This window comes from Astatotilapia calliptera, chromosome 7 (genome assembly GCF_964374335.1).
Source record: "Astatotilapia calliptera chromosome 7, fAstCal68.1, whole genome shotgun sequence".
NCBI classification, from domain to species: domain Eukaryota; kingdom Metazoa; phylum Chordata; class Actinopteri; order Cichliformes; family Cichlidae; genus Astatotilapia; species Astatotilapia calliptera.
Genome location: NC_137428.1, coordinates 68,805,707 through 68,827,115, shown reverse-complemented (window position 1 = coordinate 68,827,115; position 21,409 = coordinate 68,805,707). Strand labels below are relative to the sequence as shown.

Sequence of the window (21,409 nt, the reverse complement as noted above, 5' to 3'; positions counted from 1 at the left end):
AAAACGGTAAAAGGAGAAGGGGCGGGGCACAGTTCAGAGCATTATAACAAGACGGCGGGGTCGGTCTGAGATCTTCACGGATCAGCTCGCTTTGCAAAACATCTTTTACATTTAAAAAAGGGAGATATAGAGAAAGAGATACTCTGTAGCTACAAAGCACGAGAAAAGTTTTTGGAATATTAACAGGATCATTAGGAAGGTCGTTGGCGGTACTGTGGTAATGTTCACTGGGGTCTTTATTATTGTAGTAATCAGAGTACATTTTTGTCCTTTTTCAGCTCACTTTAACACGTCGCTGTACTCTGAACCTTTCTGTTGTCAATCCTTGGAAACTTAAATTGTCACTTTTTTTCGATATATATATATATATATATATATATATATATATATATATATATATATATATATTTGCCTCTGCCGTGTCCCAGAAACCAACAATCTTCTCAGTTTGTTTGTTTCTGTATTTTTCTGTTTGTTTTTTTACTTTTACTTTTTTTTCTTTTTTTAAAGTTATCTGAGCATTATTTGTGTGTACTTTTTTTTGTCTATAAGTTGTATGAATTAACTGATCTCTTTATACAAAGGCTTGAGTATCACATGCTATCTGGGCTTTAGAGGGAAAAGGAGGAGGACGGGGAGATGGGTTGGCAAAAAAAGAAGGAGCGCCCTTTAACTTTGCAAAAATAAGCCAAAAAAGAAAGAGATGGAAGAAGATGAGAGAAGTAAAGGTGTGGCATGACGAGAGAGAGAGAAAACAGACAGGTGTGTGAAGAAAGGTGATCAATCAATAAATAAATTAATAAATTAATCGACCATTATCAAACCATGGGTGAGTTTTCTTACACGGAGAATGTTAGCAGATCTAGAGGTTATAACAGTGAGAAAGTTTTAATCATAACATTGTGTAGTTGCTTCTATAAGCACAGCTATCTACAGTGCAGTACCTTTGTTACATGGCACTGATAGGACTGTTAGCACATTTCCTATTGGCTCCCACACCCGGCCGTGGCCGACGGTTTGCTAGTGGCTTAGGCCTGGAAACAGGAAGCCTTACATCCTGTCGATGAAAACCACACCTTGAGTAAAACGATCCCCAAAAAAGTGACTGACAACAAAAACAACAACAAAAACCACTTAATGTAAACAAAACACTAACATTAAAATCAGCATCGTCAGTTTTAGCAGGTCTTGAGAGTTTTGGCTGACCCGTCTAGTGCTTCTTAGTACATTTTAACATAATTCTGCAAAAACTGTTATTACATAATCACTACTACAGCAAAAAAGAAGGACAAAGTAATACACACACACACACACACACACACACACACACACACACACACACACACACACACACAGGGGTGTCAGGTGAGGCAAAACGTGAATAAACATCAGTGTACAGACTGATACTTGCAATAAATATACATATGATCAACAAAAACAAGAGTCATAAAAAACGTACAGGTTTGGGTTAACAACAAAAGACAACGTAAAAGAAAGGAAACGGGGAACGGAGGCTTTCATCGACTTTGTTCACAAAGTTTTCAAGGCTGCAGGGTTTCGTGTTTTCTACTAAAACAAATTTGTTTGCTTGGCAGCAAGCTCAAGAACGTCAGGAAGAGTCGGAGCAAGAAGAGAGCAGACAAGAACTAAAAACGGTATATATATATAATATATATATATATGTATGCCTATTTTTTTTAAATTATCCTCATTATTAATATGTACCTAGTTTCATTTTTCTTTCGTTTTTTCTTTAAGTAATCAGCATCGTCATCATCGTCATCATCATTTCCACAGCAGTGTCAAAGGAAGAGGAATGAGGAGGTGGGAGGACAGAGGAAGGGACAGAGGGGGGAGGAAATAACAGGGTCGGTAGGCGTGCTCAGTACAAGCCACACCCTCGGAGGTTGTTGGCGATGATAATATCGGTCACGGCGTCAAACACAACCTGGATGTTCCCTGTATCTGTGGCGCAGGTCATGTGACAGTAGATTTCCTTATTTGGAGAGCGATTCTTACTCTCGAACTGTGCTTGGATGTAAGCTGCTGCATCCTCGTAGGTGTTGGGTCCTGGAGGGAAGCAGATGTGTTACGACACAATTATTAAAACAAAAACTTCAAACAGGAAGTCTCATGAAAAAAGGACTTAACAAGTAGCTTTGGTTAGTTATCTGGATGATGATGATGATTATATATTGTTACAATGTTGCATTCTCTTATAAATACTTTGCTTCCAACTTTTTTCTACTTTTGCGTAGAGTTTAGATCACCCCTGCATGGACTGGTGGCCTGTCCGAGCTGTACAACAGCTGGAGTAACCTCCGCGATGTGAAACTGGGTCAGTGATCAAAAAGTGAACGGACGGATTTCAGGTGCTGTTGTGGCTTTGGTGAAAGTCAGGGGAGGGACAGCCAGTCACAAGAAAGCAGGTTTTGGGAGGTTGGTCTTATAGAGGTAGGAGCAAAAATGACTTATTACATGTCTGCACCTGCGTAAATGTAAGACAAACAAGTACTAAAAAATATAGAGCTGGAAATGAATAAATTAGCTGTTGCATAATCCTTCATTAGTACCTGTAGGGCTGAGTTCACACAGTCAAATACTCAGTGCTCAGGTGGGTTGTTGTTAGTAGCCTAACTGTGTTACCACCATCTCTGCATTCATCACAAAGTACACAAAATATCTGTGTTTGTATCGAACTCTAAAGCTTGGACTGTGATGCGTATGCTATATACATATATGCTACAGGAAGTTAGCCAGTGGACATTTTTGGCTGTGCAACAGTGGGAAACTCTTTAAACACTTTCTTTATGCTTCACTGATTCTGAAAATCTGCAGGTCAAAGTATTTTCAGTCTGTTGCTAGTTTCAGTTTAGTAAGAAACTTAGATATATTACTGTAAAATAAAACAAATAACTGATTCACATGGACAGCTAGCTTTGAAATCTGCTACACAGCATCCACTTCTAGTGATAGCTGACTCCACACCTTCCTTTGTGCTGCACTGAACGTCACACTTCACAGGAAATCTCACACAACTATTTAAAGCTAACTGTTTTAATGAGCTCAGACTTCAGAGGAAAGCAGCTGCATATCCTGTCGAGCAGTGAGACATTTTTGTTAGCTAATGTCAGCTCAGCAGGTGAAGCGAAGCCGAGACCTGTCGACAGAGTCGGTTTAGATGATGTGATATCTTTAGCTTCGTATGAACTTAGCAGGTAGCAGAGCTGTCATCACCACATAAAAGTCCAAATTAGTAAGTAGAAATACTATTCCTGTAACAGAGGTGGACTAGCAGTGCTAAATGCAGGCTAACTGGTCTGGTTTCCTACACACAGATGATCACATCTGTATCCTATTCATTTGACCTAATTTGAAGCACATTAGCTGTATATCAGATGCAATGATAGTTCTCCTCTAGAAGCAGGGCTGATGTACTGTACCGAGGAGTCGTTATTCAGCAATGATAGTATACATTCTAATAGGTTTGCAGATTTATTGAATCATACTCAGTCCTTCTGCTGGGCAAAGTCAGGACATGTTTGCGTGTGATGTAAAAGATATTTCTCCAAGATCTTTGGCTTGAAAAATATTTGTGGTTGTTAAAGGTTCGTAAAGTCTTCTGTTGGGAAGCTGCGAGAGCATGGGACACAGGAGGAGAGACTGACAGAAGACAGACTTACTGAGGCTGTCAAGCAAGTTAGCCGAACGTAAGTAAAGCATGAGGGACAGGAATGAAAAGGATCCACTTGGAGACCGGAAAGGAGTTTGGAGTAGGCAGGAGGCAGCTCTCACTTATTGCGGCTGACCAAGCACGACTGTCTGCTGCTTCTTATAAGCAGTCTCTTCCTTTTCTCTGTCACCACCTCGTCCGACTCTCACCTCCACACGGAGAAATCTGTAAACTCGGTTCTGCCCGTTACAGGTTCTGGGTCTCTGTGCTCTATTTATCTGACTCTCCTCTGCTCCTTCCCTGCTTTCCTTTTAAACAGTATATCTCTCTTTTCAACCTGAGCCTCTGCAGTTCTTTAAACAGTTCGTTGGCCATCTCTGCTGCAAACTGTAAACAGCAACTTTGATTTAAAGTGCTTCGAATTGTTTACAAGTCTGTGACAGTAAATGTCAGGGCTAGAAGCAGAGCCGATGTACTGTACCGAGCAGTCGTTAATCAGCATCCAGAACCTCAGGAAGGGCTTTAGAAAGCATTTAATTTCTGGGAATTACACTTAACACAGGACAGATGGTAGTCATTCATACTTTTATATCCCCTCTTCAAAATGTCTCATACAGTATTAGCCTATTTTCGGCTCCGTTACACTGATTTTCATGCAAATTTCCAAATGATTTTGTACGACACAATTTTTAAGATTAAGCTCCTTCAAATGAAGCAATTTGAAATTTGGTGAAACTTGATCTGAGCTTTCAGTTAGCTTAACATAAAGACAGGAAGAACCAACATCACAGGACTATTAAAAGATAACTTTTCAGTAAACTGATTAAACTAAATGAGGAGCTCAATTAGAGGGTTGAGTGGGTTGCAAATATACACCAACATTGTAAAGCGATTCAAAAAGCACATCTTACATCGGATGTGTAGAAATGTGTCAGCTGACGTGGGCTGAGATCACCTGATCTGCTGAGCTCGACTCTGTGGCCTGCCCGAGTTCGTGCTACGCTCTGTTTTTGCAGTTGGCTACGTTCAATGAATGAACTTTAGATGTGTCGTTCTCGTGACTATATTTCGTCCTGTAAACACTTTTAACTCAGGAAAACAAATTCCAAACGTTCCTGTTTGAGATTCCTGCCCACCACTGGAATAAACCCCAACTTTTTTCGTACCTGTGTATTCAGGGAAGCAGATGCTGAGCGGAGATTTCTTGATCTTCTCTGCAAACAAATCCTTCTTGTTGAGAAAAAGGATGATGGAGGTGTCGATGAAGAACTTGTTGTTGCAGATGGAGTCAAACAGCATCAAAGACTCATGCATGCGATTCTGCAGCGGGGAGAAGGAGGGAGGGGGGGGGCAAAATAATGAGGCACGAATAAAGAGGGAAAATGGGATTAGGGGAGATTAGGGGAATGGGTGAAGGAAATAGGAGAGAGTGAGGAAACAGGTGATAGGGAGGACATGGAAAGAAGGCCAAAGTTACACGTTACCCCGACTGAGCATGTCGACACAGTCATAGACACACATTAAAACTTCATCTGGGCCTCACACTGGAACACCAACAAACTGTGACAGTATTAATTTGGCCTGCCCGGGCAGGACTCGCCCATATTTTCAATAAAAAATTATAGTTCGTGGAGGAAAGCAAAACATATTCTGGAAAACATTTACATTCAAATCTGCTCCAAATGCACACACACACACACACACACACACACACACACACACACACACACACACACACACACACACACACACACACACACACACACAGGACCAAGAAAAATAATCACCCATATCAAGTTACTCATGTGATGCTTTATTGTCTTTATCTCATGTATAAATACAACATCCAATAAATTATGACAACAGTGAGGGAGTTACAGCAGATGCATTTTATGCACAGTGATGGATAAAATGCAGCATTCACACGCACGCGCAGGCACACGCTCATACAAACTCGCACACGCACAGATAACAGCTTAGTAGATGTGGGCGACTTGTACAGTACAGCGAGTGTTGATTGGTACCAGCATGTTGGTTGAACAGAGACTGGAAGGTTAAAGCACGGTGAGTGCAAGGATGCTGATGTGTACCGGCATAAACTCTGCGTGATGCTATCACGGGTCGTTACGGTCATGTCCCCCCAGCTCTCTGACATCTCTCCCAGCTCAGCAGCCTGAGTGCACATTACATCAGCTGGCACGGTATAGCAGGGACCGAATGTTAAAAGGTTGCAAGCAAAACCCGGTTTCTAAATCCAACGTACAAGTAAGTCAGCAAAAACAGGCCACAGGACCTCATTTAAACCTAACACGGGAAAGATTTGGCACTTCGGTTTGGCTGCCATTGTGACATTTCAACAGCTTTTTGTGCTGCTGTGGCAATGACATGGCAAAAGGTGCTAACATTTCTTTTGTGACACCACCTGCTGCCCAGAAGTGCACCCACTGCTGTCCCCAACTCTCAAAGCTGAATAGGCCACTGATTGTGTTATCCACACAGCACAACAATGCAAACAAACGACCCACAGATGTGTCCTTCAGCGCAGCCTATAGGAATGAAGTATTTGCCATCAATATGAACTACTTGCTACTTCCTTGTCCTCCTCTTGTCCTCTCAACCTCGCCTACTGTTGCAGTTGTCTTCTGTTACTTGGGATTGGTCCTAAACCACTAATTGTGTTACAGCTCGCCTGATGCAGAAACAACGACGAGGTCTAAAAGGTAATAATGTGAAGGACCGCACGTTTCCCGTCCCGAGCGCCTGCTCTGTGTCATGAAGAGACGAGACGGGACTGTAAACACTGTAGCAGAGCGCTTACACTGTTCACCTCCACCAAAAAAGAGGCTTCCACACTTTTAGTTGCGTAACAGACTGGCTTTGGTCTTTTCACCTCTCATCATGTACACCATGACTTCTACTGAACTGTTTATGAAAAAAGACGTTTCTGCTCAATTCAGTAAATTTTCTATTAGCTGCCGTCTTTAGCGTATGTTCAGTAAAATTCAAGTGTTGTGTTCTGTGAATAAATTTAGGCACACACTGATCTGAGATCACTCTAACTAATTTAGTATGTCACTGACAAACAGCACGAATCCCTGTAGGTCCGTGCGGTGCCGCGGGTTAACGTTGGAGGACAAAGCTCCGATGCCGTCCTGTCACCGTCAGCCCGACGGCAGCACAAACTTAACGGTTTCCTTTCTGTGTGTTAACGGCTACCAGGAAGCGCAGCACAAGCAGCACCTTTGCAGAGCAGCAGTCGTCAGCGCCGCGTGGATGTGGAGTGACTAAACAGAAGTGTATCTGTTGCCAGGGGCGGATCTAGAAGGGTGGCATGGGGTGGCAAGTGCCACCCTAAAATGATCCCTTGCCACCCCAGTTTTGCATATGACAGTGTTGTTTATTAAAGTAAGACAGCATTAACAGTTTGAGCATAGTTACAGTCAGCAGTGAATATAAATGCTAAAACTGAATATATTGCATAGTGTCCCCCCTGCACCAGTAACAAATGGTTCAGCCCATAGCAGGACCGGCTTTTTTCTTGTTTTCAGTAGCAAGCGATGCTCATGATCGTGCCAGAGCACATTTTGAACAACACCATGGGAATTTCAGATTTCACACAGGTGGGTGGATGTTACACTGTGGAAATGGAAGGAAGGTGAGTGTTATTAACCCTCTGTGGTCCACGGACACGCTGCACCTCCAGATCACATGACTGATGTAAGCTGACACAGCAACAAGCTGCAGCCACGCTGAGTCTCTGTTTCAGCCACATTGAAAGTTCAGACTTCAAAGTTTTTAAATTTTAATTACAGGCCAGTAAATCCAGAGTTATGATCATATATATATCAGCCACGCTTCGTTCTAAATACTGTCGTCATGTTTGTGTGTTTTAAGCGTTTTGTAAGGACAGCACGAAAACAGGAAAGGAAAAAAGCCACCTCTTTCTTATTGGTGGAAAAATGCACCATGTCGACCAATTAAAAAAAAGTCAACATGTGGGATTTGGTTGTTTAGGAAGAGGGAAAAGTTTGGGGAGTGACGGTAACAGGGCGAGCGAGACAGAGCGAGAGAGAGAGAGTTTAGATGTGGCAGATTTGTGACGTGTGGAGTGTTTACTCAGTGTGTTGTGTTGTTGTTCTGTTGTGTAGTCGTTGTTTTGTTTTGTGTGTCAGTGAGGGCACTAATGAATGTCACAGAGGCACATTTGTAAACACTGTCACAAAGTAGAAAACCAGTGGAGTGATACGCCTGCTGTTGTCGGGCCTGCAGGTTTGTCCCTGTGCTCTTCTGTCTTTTGGTCCATTTTTTACTGGCACACATCATTTGTGGAGCATCTTATTGCGACACCTGATTGTTCTCTCATTTTAGTTTTAGTAATATTTTTAAATGGTTGTACAAAATGAAAAAAACAGCAGGTGTATTGTCTGCAATTTTAGATAAATGGTTGTTTATGTTTACAAACTCTCCTTGAATCGCTACCTTATCGTGGTGGAGGGGTTTGTGTGTCACAGGGATCCCAGGGGCTATGTACTTTATGTAACTAAAGTATTTAATTATGTGGGCTACAGACAATAATTAAGTTATAGACTATTTTTATATGAAAAGCGTGCATACTTACTGCATTTGAATCATTATAGCCACATGTAACCACCTGCATATGTGTTTGAAAAAAAAAAGGCTTTGATTTTGCCACCCCATTTGGTTTCTTTGCCACCCTAAGAAAATTTCTCTAGATGCGCCCGTGTCTGTTGCATCAGACGCACAGTTGTGCTCCTACGCGTATCACACAGAGGGAAATCATTTTGGTAAGAGGAGATTTGGTTTTATTACGAGTGAAATGTGCGATTACAATGATATTAACCTCTGCACTGCATAGACGGGGAGGGAAAGGATCGTGTTTGAACTCTGTACGCGATCATTCCCCAGTTTAGGAAAAAAATCCGAATTTATAGAAGAACTTTGATTTTTGGATCGATGGGATTAAGCACCGATTTCAGCCTGTCAACACTAAACGCTTTGTGTTTGGAAGGAACAGAAGCTTCATGCAAAGTGTAGCGAATGAATGAAGCTACTGAGAGTGAAAACTAAGGAGAGACTGACACAGAACGCAGAGATCGTTTTCCTTTCTGTAACAGATCAGTCCGAGGAGACGACGATGAAGCAGTTTTAGCAGTCGTGGCAGCGGCTCGCTGTGTGGCCGTGTGAACCTCTTTGGCTGGAAACTGCAGTATTATTTGGCAACTAAGGTGTTGTGACATTTTGAAGCCCCGTGAGTGTGTTTGTGTGTCTGAGGCCTGTCTGTGCTGAAAGGGTAGATAGGTGCCCTCTGGGTAATTAATCCACAGATGCTGACTCCACCGCAGCACCCATGGGCTGATGTCGTCTCTTACACAACACACACACGTTCATGAGCACGTACACCCACACACACACGCCGTGACCTTTTCTGTACTATCAACAGACACATGTAGGTAACTATATACAATCTGAAAACATGAACACACAAAATACACATCAGTGCACGGCACACAGCATGCAGGCTGAACGACAGCCTCAGGGAGCGCTCCGTTTCTAAATTTGGCACAGATGTGGTCGGATGGGCCGATGATGATGACATCTACCTGTGCTCCAAAAATGGCGGCTCTGAGCAGAAGAGGCACATCTGGTTGTTTGTGCGTGGATGGAAAAGCGGAATAAAGCGAATGCCCTTCTCATAAATAAAGATGACTCTGTTTGGCGGGAAGCGCGCTCGGCTTCGTCGGCTCCATCGCGTCTCACAGACAAACACTTTCTATGTGACGATGTTAACTGTGGCTACACGGAGGAACTAATGACGTAGCTCCAGTACTGCCCTGATCTCTCTGAGCTGGGTCAGAACAGCGCCCGTCACTCCTCTGTTCGCTTTATGATCGATTCCAAACAGACGTCGAGATACGAGGAGAACAGCGTGGATACAATCGTAGTCTGCGTTCACGTCCCAGAGGACGTACACATCAGTCTGTAATCTTTCAAAGCTCACCTCTGGTTTATTAAGGTGGACTGGAGGACAGCAGGCATATTGCACGGTGCAGCCTGACACAGTGGATGCAGTGCCAGTGCCCTTTAAAATCAATACTTGTGCTGAAGCTTTATCTAGGTGGAAAATGTCCGCGGGAGTCGGCACAAGCTTCTGCGACTCTTTGTTTCAATTGATTTTAAGGAGTCCCATGCAAGAAGCGAGATGAGCCTGCAGCCGGGAATGGCGTCTGCAGAGATTAACGATGACAGCGGCGTGGCTCAAGCAACAACGTCCTCTTTATGCGCTCATTTACACTATGAAATTAGATTCAATCAAAAGAGGAATCAGGAGGTTTACTGAAATCTACACGGGCCGAAAACGTTTCCTCTCAGATTAAAAGCACAGCAGTAAGATTTGGTGATATGTTCTCACAGCCCAACTCTTTAGAATGACGTGATTTCACAGCACAAACAAGCCACCAGCAGGTGTGTGTGTCTGTGGTGTCCCTGTGGACCACCCACTAGTGACCAGGGTGCACTCTGTTTTTTACTATGGGAACGTAAAAGTGGCAATCCCATTTAAATAAAACATACCAAATTCATTTTAGATTATTATTTTTATCATTTGCATTTCACAACAGTGTTGCTGTAACTCCCCCCTCAGCTTCTTAGTGGGCACAAATGCTGCTGGGAATTTAACCCCCCAAAACTCTACTACTCTGAAAATATCATACAATTATTTTCATCGACTTAATAGCTCTGAAATTTACACTTAGTACTTGAAATGCCTGCAATAAAGTCAGTTTTGATTAAAGCTTTGAATTAGCTAAACTTGACCCCCACTAAGACTAATCATACGCACGTTTGCGTCGACGTTTGGTATAAATAAGGCACAAATTTATGATACAAAAATATGAATACACAAATTGAAATCAAAGGGAAAAAAGTAAATACATCTAGTAAACGAGTGATTCAGTACACTAGACTGTGGTCGGCTCAGCTGGTCTCTCGTTCTGCTTCTCAGCTTGTGCAAAATATCTGCAGCGAGAACAGATTTTAGACAGAAGGTACGCTTAAAATAACGGTTCTTAATTAGGATTGAAAAAGATAAGATGTCTCAGCCAACCAACCACCAACAACCAACCAGTCAATTCAAACTTGGCCAGTATGAGAAATGAGTACTATGACATCATGAACTCAGCTCAGACCCCACATTTGACCGGCTCTCACATACAAGTCAAACACCCAGCATCCATTGGCCAAAGTTTAACAGCATCATCAGTACAGGCCACACCCTCGGAGGTTATTGGCTATAATGACGTCAGTGACGGCGTCAAAGACGAACTGGATGTTGTTGGTGTCCGTAGCACAGGTCACGTGGGAGTACACTTCTTTCTTGGGTGACTTGTTCTTGCTCTCATATTGAGACTTGATGTATCCCAGTCCCTCTGTGTAAGTATTTAGACCTGAGGAGACACACACACACACACACACACACACACACACACACACACACACACACACACACACACACACACACACACACACACACACACACACACAGAGTTAGAAAAAGCCCCCCAGTTCAATTCACTTTTATTTACACAGCGCCAAATCACAACAACAGTCGCCTCAAGGTGCTTCATCCTGTAAGGTCGACCTACAATAACACATACAGAGAAAAACCCAACAATCATGTGACCCCCTATGAGCAGCACTTTGGTGACAGTGGGGAGGAAAAACTCCCTTTTAACAGGAAGAAACCTGCAACAGAACCAGGCTCAGGGAGGGGCGGGGCCATCTGCTGTGATTGGTTTTGATCTGAACCTTTGTATCCGTGTGCTCCCCTCCATGTTTTCTGAAAACATCTCCTTTGACTCTCAGCACACATTCGGCTGAGGCGTGCTCTGTCGGCTGTTGAGCCAAGCTTCAATAAAAATGATGCACGGGCCGCGTTCTCAGACGAGGTGATTTCAGACAGATAAATGATACGTGATGGAAGCTAATATGTCCTGTTATTGCTGGCGCAGACTGCAACTTCCTGAACATTATTAATGTGTTACAGACTTCAGAATGTGACAGATACGAGGCCCTGAAGCTAAAAATAACGGAGCTGTTATTCGTACCGTGCATTGATCAATTTACCAGCACTGGCAAATCCACTGTGCAGCCTTTTAGCTCAACAGCATTATCAACTGTTCTGCCTTTACGCAAGCATTTGGCAGGTAATGCAGCTTAAATTGGTACAGTGCTTTTAGAATGAGTCAGATCTCACTGATTGGAGCAAATGTTGTTCCAAGTGTCGCTAACATCTATCTGGCTCTCAGCCATTAGCAGCACTGTGGTTCGTCTGTCTGCTTCGGTGGCAACTTCATCAGAACAGGCACAAAGTCTGCAGAGGGGTGAAGAGAGGAGGAGAAGGGGCCGAAAACAAGATTGGAATTCTAATTCTCGCTTTCTCACAGTCCCGCTGGCTCGGCCTCTTGCGTTCCCACCATCTTGCTTTGCCTGTGTTGTTATAAATTTCTCACACTCTTGCTCTCTCCGTCTCTGGCATTGCCCCCCCCCTCCCCGCCTCACATGTTGTCTTGTCTCTTGTTTCCTCTCTCACTGGAGCTCCTCTCGTGCTCCCACTAACACCCCAGCTTTTATTCCCTGTGAGTCTCTTTGTCTGTATTCAACGTTATGTTCGACTTTCATACTTTCTTAGAAATCAGCACAATTGTGACTTCAAAACTGAGAGCTACATATATGAATGGCCAGGTCTGATTCATTTCACTGTATTTTTGCTCTGCGTGAAATCTCGACATGCTTGTTTTTAATGAAAGAGTAACTTCAGCGAATGACAGCTTAAATCATCAACCACATCACCAGCTCTAATATAGGTGCAGCTGGACTGTGGTGACAAAAGAAAGGACTTTTACACCATAATGCAGTTATGAAAGGGAAGCCACTTTTAGTCTGAGCAGCTAATGCTCGCAGCTGTCCACAGATCTCAGGCTCGTTTCAATAAACAGCTGGAGCAGCTGAAGAAGTTTGCCAACGTTTCTGCTCGATTGCTGCTTCGCCTAATTACAAATACGGGTGTGTGTGCAATACTTAATAGCAGCATCTGGTGCTGACAGTTTGAATGTGAAAGTGATTCACCCACAGTTTAAAAAAATAAATGGACAACAAACCTTTTCCCCTGGTCCTGATCGACACAACTATCAAACCCTGGAGGCAGAAATACTGTAGCCAGACTGTGTTAACAGACCTCTCTGCACTGAATCATATCTGTTATTAATCTCTGTCTCTCTTCCACAGCATGTCTTTATCCTGTCTTCCTTCTCTCTCCCAACCAATCACAGCAGATGGCCCCGCCCCTCCCTGAGCCTGGTTCTGCCGGAGGTTTCTTCCTGTTAAAAGGGAGTTTTTCCTTCCCACTGTCACCAAAGTGCTGCTCATAGGGGTCATATGATTGTTGGGTTTTTCTCTGTATGTATTATTGTAGGGTCGACCTTACAGTATAAAGCACCTTAAGGTGACTGTTGCTGTGATTTGGCGCTGTGTAAATAAAGTTGAATAGTAAACATATTTTTCCATTCCAGTGTTGACGAATGCTGTAAAGAGCCACCAAGCAACATCTAGCTGGGAACTAATGCTTCTTAAAGCCTGCAGCTCTGATGTCAAGCAGGAACACTGCTGTAGCTGCTGATGTAGTTATCTGAATGCGTACTGCATTTGTAGTATTGACTGTACCTGGCAGTGTAACCTGTGGCCTAAGCAGGAGAGGGCAGATTATGACTGAGGCCAGGCTCCACTCTTACAAGTGTGTACTGTCAATATATAGAAAGCACCATATAGAGAGTTCAAATATCGCCACATATTTGATATCTGACCTCCTTTAAAGTCGAGAGATTGATCCGAAGGTCAAAGTTTAGCTATTTAAAACATTGTTTCCTGCTGTGTAAGCAATGATGTAACCTCTGACCTTTTCTTCAAGGTCAAATTTCCATAAAATGTGTCTCATCTTTCAACCTTTTGTTTGTATCGTAACATTTAGGGAATGATGTCGGCATATGGATTTTCTAAATATCACGTTATAGTTTGCGTTCAAATATCTCGTCACCTTTGACCTCTGATCTCACTGTTCCACTTCACAGCTGCCTTTCCTTTACTGCACTGCAAACTTTTTAAACAAAAATAAAATGAATACATAGAAAAGAACGATTCCCTTAAAAGTAAATCCTCGGTGCAGGTTTGGACTCTGGGAGGGGTTCTAGTTCTCGTTTTAGAACCCACGTTTGGCTTTTCTTAACATAAGTACACTTCATGAGATGTCACAGTGCAGGGTTGTATGTACCAGTGTACTCAGGGAAGCAGATGGACAGCGGTGACTTGCTGATCTTGCTTTCAAAGAGGTCCTTCTTGTTCAGGAAGAGGATGATGGAGGTTTCCTGAAACCACTTGTTGTTACAGATGGAATCGAACAGCTTGAGAGACTCGTGCATGCGGTTCTGCAGGAGAGAAATTAGCACGAGTTAACGGGGCTGTTAAACCTCTAACCACTAACACACTGTAAAAGCACATAACGGAAACGCGGGCATATAGTATTCACCTACATGCATACACAAAGCGAAATTAAGGACACCCATATCACATGCACACAATCTTAACACAAAGAGGAATTAAAATTGAATCTAAGAACAGAAGTCCTAGAAGTTCCTCTTGGAAAGTGACACGTATATCTGGGTATGTGTATTTGTATCAGCGTATCAGTAATCAACATTATTAGTAATCTAAATAGCAAAGCCATGCTCTTTTAGCCAGTTAGCTTCTATTACACTGAGCAACTAAGCACAAGCACCCACTCTGGGCCCTGCAGAGTGAGGCTTTCAGGAGGAGGAGGTGACTGCACGGGCTGGCAGCATGTATTTGAGGAAAAAGCTGCAGTGACAGTTTGTGGAGGTAATGAAGTGTAAAGGCAGAGAGGAGGAGGAAGAGGAGGCTCAAGTTATTACTGCACTTTGAAACTAAAAGCTTTGCAAGTGTTTTCTGACTATATTTATCTTCTCGGCCAAACAGGAACAATGCATGTGCTTCATAAATGAATAATTAGTATCCACTGTTTGGTTGGCTACTAAAATAAGTAGAAGATGAAACAAAACTGAGGCCTGGATTATTTGTTCATAACAAACCCGTTCATGCTACAGTGAAATTGATTCAGAGACAGAGTTGAAAGCAGTTTCTCTCCAGTTTGATTTCTTTCCTGCTTAGATCAGGACAGGGGAGCAAAAGCAGCTGATTGGATTAGGGAAAAACAGATCTATAGAAAATTAGGAAATTAAGAAGAGCTTTAAAAAGTTACCAGGAAGAAAGAGAGAGGAGAAAGCCAGACAACATTTTTGGATTGAGCGGCTCACAGACACAAAGAGGCGCTGCTTTCAACTCTCAGAGTGTGCGTACACCTATCGGGGTGGTTTCATACCTGTCTGTGGGTGGAGCTTCTGTAGAAGATCTGACTGCTGATTGGTTAGAGAAGACAGTCGATGGCAACAGTGACAGGAGGAGTGGAAGTAGCCAGAGATGCTGCAGGGCGGAGCTTAGAGCAGGAACAGAAAATGCAAGGGACCCCGTCGCCCCAACCCAAGTCCCACTTCCTTTTTAACCCCCCGTCCTCTATCCCACATACACACACATGCATCCCAAGTGCTAAAAGGAAAGTGTTTAGGCAGGAAGACAGTATCCACATACAGCAGTCGTGTCGTCAAAGGGTGGGGGGATACGCCTGTGTTCGTTAGAGCGCTCCAACAGAAATGAGGAGGTGACACAGAAAAAACACAATGCCAGAGCTGCTGGAGTAGACGCAATAGAACAACAAAGCAACAGCACTGAGTGTAGCGTGAGCCGTGTCGATGTCTCTCTAACACACTGATGCTTTTTAAAAGGTCAGAAAGCCGGCGAGCGGCTCTTTCAGCTCTTCTCTGTTCTCCGAAACAGCCCACGAATAAATCTCGGCTATAAGAAGTTTTCCTGTTCTACCAATGGCAGCATATCTGCAAGTGCTGAAAGGCTTTAAGAAACATTCACTCAAGCAGTATCTTTGAAGCTGTAACTCACACGTGTCATCTCTTGTTTAAACAGAAGTGTTATAAATGTCATGTGTGTGGGTGATTATGGGATGTATAATGTCAAGGAGTTCATAACAGTGAAATGTGAATGAACCTATTTTGTTTTTTGCCACCATTATTTATTAATACATAATAATAATAATACTGATAATAACAACACATTGATATAATGTAACAGTTTCTTCCCAAAAGCCACCCTGAGCTCACACGTGACGACACAGCTCCACCCCCCAATCCAAGGACTTCCCTCTGTACATAAACTACCGTCAATACTGTGCAATAACCCACACTGTAAATATATAACACTTTTATTTGTATATTTGCACACTAACTGTGGATCTCACTGTACATGTGTATAGTGACATTAAAAGACTGAGTCGTGTGACTTTGGCGATCTCTAGTATTCTGGGAGTTCTTGGGAAAACTATTTCAAACGTCATTAAACACAGTTAAATGCAGGCACGGAGCATGTCGTCATGCAGCATGAAACAGCCTTCGAACCAAGTCAGCAGACAGAGCAGTGAGGGCTGCAGACGCACGATCTCGGTCTGATAGGGAAAAGAAAAATCTCCCGTCCAGCAAGGATCAGTATAATGGGAAATATTGCCATGCTAATTAAATCCACAGCCTATCAGCGACTTTGATGAACTGCCCAGAAGGGATATGCAGTATGTATCACTCCCATTACTGCCGGGTCGGGGGGGGGGGGGGGGGGGGGGTATCTTTACCATTCGACTGTGTAACATCCTCACTGTGCGCATATGGACGCATCTGCTAGTAAAACTGGCAGAGGATGCAGCAGCTCGTTGAAAACTGTTTGGTTCAACAATATTAGTGTTGATTTGAGAATTACGTCGGTCAGATTGCAAAAACAAAAACACTCCAGCTCGTGTTGTCTGAACATATGAGCGTGTTTACTGCTGGATGCCTGGATCTGTCTTGTTGTGTCTTGGGATTTTCAGCTGTCACATCACGTCTCTCGTTCATGACCTTAGCAATACTGTAAATTTCTGTCAAGCGATCATTAAGTACGACACTTTTGATTGAAACTCCTGTGGCACTGGTGCAGAGGTAACAGAGGCAGCCTTTCACGCTCTTTCACGGTTTCTACGTCAACAAATCAGAATCACTAGCTCGTCGTTGAAAAAGGTCCAGGCTGTTTCTTTCGGTGGGATTTTGCTTCTTCCACACAGGTTTGTAAAGACAAATGCACGACTGTGAAACAGCAAGCTCAAAGCTACGCCTGTTTACAACTGCACCGCTATTTATATGGAGGCACAGAAACAACAGATTTTAAATGCAAGCGGCAAAAACAGGACGAAGCTATTTGTGAGCACATTTTGTGGTGGATATTTCCTCTCCTCCAGCGCCCGTCTTCTGGTGCTCCCAGCTCAGAGGGAAGCTTGATGACAGCTGCATAAATAGATGAGCACCTGAACACATTTCGACTTCCTGGAATTCTCCCAGGATTCACTCTATGCTTATAAATAGCAGCGAGTGCTGTGCATTCAAATCAGCTTATTTGTTTTAGGTTACGCGATATAATCGTTAGGGATCCTCTGTGGTTAATGTCACCGCTTCTTTCTTCTCTGCAGTGACGACACTTCACCCGTCCCGGACTCTACAGCCGCCGTGTTGAATCATGTGGAACATTCGTTGTGTCCAAGTTAGAAATTTGTTTATTGTGCGTTGCAGGGAAGAATAATTTGCATGGAGAAAAATAACTCGCATGTACCTTTGCATTCAGTTACAACCTTTGTTAAACAAAAAGTCTGAAAACTATTTTCCGTGGGGACTTCAGCGTCCTCACGTATTCTGCAGCAGGAAGTGAGTAAAAGCCCAGAGGATAATTCCACAGAAGTTCACTGTGTAGCACGACGTGTGGTTTACCACAGAGTCAGTCTGTGGGTCCTAATGGGACTGCATTAGGTATTTATATATAACCCTTTCAGATGTGCACGGCTTGATTTCTTCAGACATTTCTCTCCAGCCCTGTCACAAGCTTTGTGTCCGCTTACATGTGACAAACATAGATCTATCTTTACACTGGCTGCTTGTCGTGTGTGCCGTGACCTTTGTTTTCCTAAATCCAGAATGCATAAACGTGGGACGGATTCACTGGAGAGAGAGAGCACAGCTGTGAACACGTGTCCTTACCGTGGTCTCGTCCTCATGCAGCACCTGGTCATATCCGCTGAGCGCCACACAGAAAATAATGGCTGTGACATCCTCAAAACAATGAATCCACTTCTTCCTCTCTGACCTTTGACCTCCCACATCAAACAGCCTGATGGACACAAGAGACAAACACGGGAAACAAGATCAGATTTTTTAACACAAACATAATTGAAATCGTCAATTATTACATTTGTACAAAATAGAAATAATAAATTAAATTCAGTCAAGTCAAATTAGAAAGTGATTCAATTTGAAGCTCATTTCGAAGCCTGATTCAATTTGAGAACGACTTCTTAGCAGACGTCCAAACTGACGGAGATCCGGGGAGTAAAGCAGCTTTCAGTCCGTGGGTATAACACAGTCCTAATAACAGGTTTACGTCCACACAGAAGGACTCTGGCCTCGCTCCTGGACCTGAAGGTGCTCTGAGGATGTCTGATATTAACAGCTTCCCGAGCGCCGTCACAAAGATCTTCTTGGATTTCCTTCTTTTCTCCTCAGAATCTGATTTTTGAAACAGTTTGTGGTTTAAAGAAACACAGAAACAGTTTTTATGCTGACATCATTTCCTTATACTGTTATCACCGATGATGATCTGACATGTGACTTTCACTTATTTACGCTCTTCAGATAAACAAAGGAGCTCTTATATTTGCTGTCAGAAGGTTGCTATTAGGATTTCCTCTGCATGAGCGAGGACAGTGCCTCTGCGTATGCACACTGTACCTGCTGACTGCGGCGTGTACAGATCAGGGTGTTAGCCTGACGCTAAATCCTATCAGGGTTTTATCACAGTGAGAGAAATGGAGCTTCAGAGTATCTGGATTTGTTTCTCCCGTCTCTCCTCTGCAGCGACAGTTTTCCGGATCGATTACCACAGACACGTGGCAATTTCTGACGTCAGGTTTGATTTTCTGAGGACTGCACTAAAGCTGAAACTGTTGAGGTAGCTCAACATCTGTCACAAGTATACAAAAACACACACTAACCAAAAAACAGGAGTGTGCTGCACTGAAAGTAAGTCAGCTGATGTTGCAAATGACCAGATTCAGATGTGCAATTTTAGAAAAGAACATAACAACCACCCTAAAGGACTTAATCCACAGTGAGATGAAGTCAGTCAAGTCTGTGATGGGTATAATGGTAGGTAGGTTCATGGGTTACACCCAGGAGAGGAACACTGTAGCCTCCCACACACTGCCTGACTGCTAGTAATAGCAACTGAGCTGACAATATTTAGGCTTCTTCAACAAAGCACACCCAGCACAACTCCTACACAACGGTGAGAGTGACAGCAGAATGAACTGCACAATATAACCCAAGCAAAAGAAGGAGGAAAAGCAAAACAAGCATTAGCTGCCAAACGTGATGTGCATCCATCCAGAAAAATAATTGGTGTCTATGCTACACGTATTAACCCCTCTGCTGTCTTCAGTTAGGACATGAATGTGTGCTTATACCTGCACACATCCACAGAAGTAGGGCGGAAAATGAGCGATTAGATTAGACGCCAGAACAGGACTCGCCCCTTCTCTTTCCCATAATGCCTCTCCTCTCTGTCATCATTCCCACGGCTCCTTGTTCTAATTGAATCAGAGCTCATTTAAAAGGAAGGGAATCATAAATATAGACACTTGTTTAAAGCATTTAATCTCATTAATTACAGGCTGGAGTTCCTACTGTACGCTTGGCTAGAGGAGCAGTAAGAGGCACCGCTGAGAGTGAAGCACCGAGCGCACACATCGGGGCAGCAGTCGCTTTGGATACTGACCTGAAATGAAGGTTTTTGAAGGTAAAGTGTGTCTCGACGATGCCTGTGGTCTTCACTCGGGTCCTCAGGATGTCCTGCTCTGTGGGCTGGTAGTCCGCCGCACCAATTCGATCTAGGCTGTCTAGATAGCTGCACACAGACACACAAAACTCAGAATCTGACACAACAACTGTTTGTGTACCCATACAACAACTGCAGGAAAATACCACGTGTAAATGAGGTCCAAAAACATCAGCGAGCCATTGTTCTCACAAATTTCCCTGAAGTGTCCTTTACATCCACCAGGAGCTCATGTAAGTGGCTCAATGTTGATGACTGCATTGACAGAGATGTGAATGGATTTGTGGTGCTATGGCCTACTTTCAATTTAAGTGTGAATTTGTGTTGCATAATGAGCACAATCTGACACCCTGCAAATATCTGAGCTAATTCCAGGTGCTTCTGTTCTTTCCCTGCTCCTTCTATGGGAAGTGAGCCTCAAATCAGCACTGTAGCAACAGCAATGTGTCACATGGTTCAATATCTCATTGTAGAAATCTATTTTAGTGGCTCAGAAATGTTGATTAAATTTTGGTTTACTGGATAACAGCAAACTTCTCGCTGCTACACATTAGAAGAATAACGTCTGTCTGAAATACAAAGTTACCACATGGAGCAGCCACTTGGTAACAAGTGAGGAAGGGGAATGGGAGGATTCACTTATGTAACGGAATATCCCTGGAAGAGGGCCTTTATTTTTTAATGTGCACGTATAAATCAAATAATCGTGAACAGCAGAATCCAGAGAATCGTTCTCTCAGTCACTCAAGCTCTCACACTATCTACTGTAGCACACAGCTAAGGGCGACAGAAGGAAGAGCTACAGTTATGTTAGAGTCACTTTGTGATTGTTAGGCTTGCCTTCCTCTTTAACACCTGAATACTGCTCTGGTTCCAGCTAATGTGCACCTTGGAAGGTTTAATCCCTCATTTTTTCCTTTCTTGTTTATTCCCTTCTTTAAATTAAGGTCAATCTCACCATCGGGGCGAAGGACACAGACAGTAAGTAACATTTACAAAGGTTATAAAAGTGTTCATGAAGCACCTTCCATAGACGAGTGGTCACAAAGTGCTGGACACAAATAAAGTAAAATAAATAAGAAAATTAAAAGCCATAAACAAGATGCATAATAAATTAAAATCAGTAAAAGTATCAACTGAAAACCAAGTTTAAAGTCCACAGAGTCATCTGAATGTAACTGTAATAGGTGACTAGCCCAAAGCCTTGGTGCCACAGATGCATATCTTTAATCTAGAAACTGTTCAAAGTGTTGTTTCAGAGCCGTTAGGAGGATCATTAGTTACTTTTAAAAGACAAAAGCTAGAGAGATGACGAGAAAAAGAAATGGATGGTACACTGTCACAGCTTCAGCGATAAGAACAACTGATTACAGAGAAAGGAATCTGAATTATATTGTGATTAAAATGTGAAAGCTGTAAGGAGGACACAAGAAGACTGGATATTTTTATCCTGAGCAAAGATGAAAGTGTGAACAGCTGAGCCTCGATTTATTTCTGAAACTGAAAACAAACAAGCACCACATCCTGAAGATGTGCGCACCATGTTTCTACACAGCATCCGTTGACTGGATTAGTGACTTGGTGTTAAAGCATGTTTCAATTCACAAAATGAAAGGA

At 43.0% G+C, this 21,409-nt stretch overlaps 1 protein-coding gene across 2 annotated transcripts in view; it reads right to left on the bottom strand.

Moving 5' to 3' along the window:
- Positions 1-361: 361 nt before the first annotated feature.
- The window catches only part of LOC113027186 (guanine nucleotide-binding protein G(o) subunit alpha), a 105,929-nt gene continuing 84,881 nt past the window's right edge, over positions 362-21,409 (bottom strand). The window contains exons 5-8 of one of the 2 annotated variants that reach the window (XM_026176786.2): positions 19,733-19,861; positions 17,941-18,070; positions 4,840-4,993; positions 362-2,070 (exon numbers count right to left, since the gene is read on the bottom strand). In XM_026176786.2, the coding sequence (XP_026032571.1) occupies positions 1,883-2,070; positions 4,840-4,993; positions 17,941-18,070; positions 19,733-19,861 (601 nt within the window). In that variant the 3' untranslated portion in view covers positions 362-1,882. Of the gene's footprint in view, positions 2,071-4,839; positions 4,994-10,272; positions 11,137-14,015; positions 14,170-17,940; positions 18,071-19,732; positions 19,862-21,409 lie in introns of those variants that run through there. The other variant, XM_026176787.2, reaches the window with a different exon arrangement.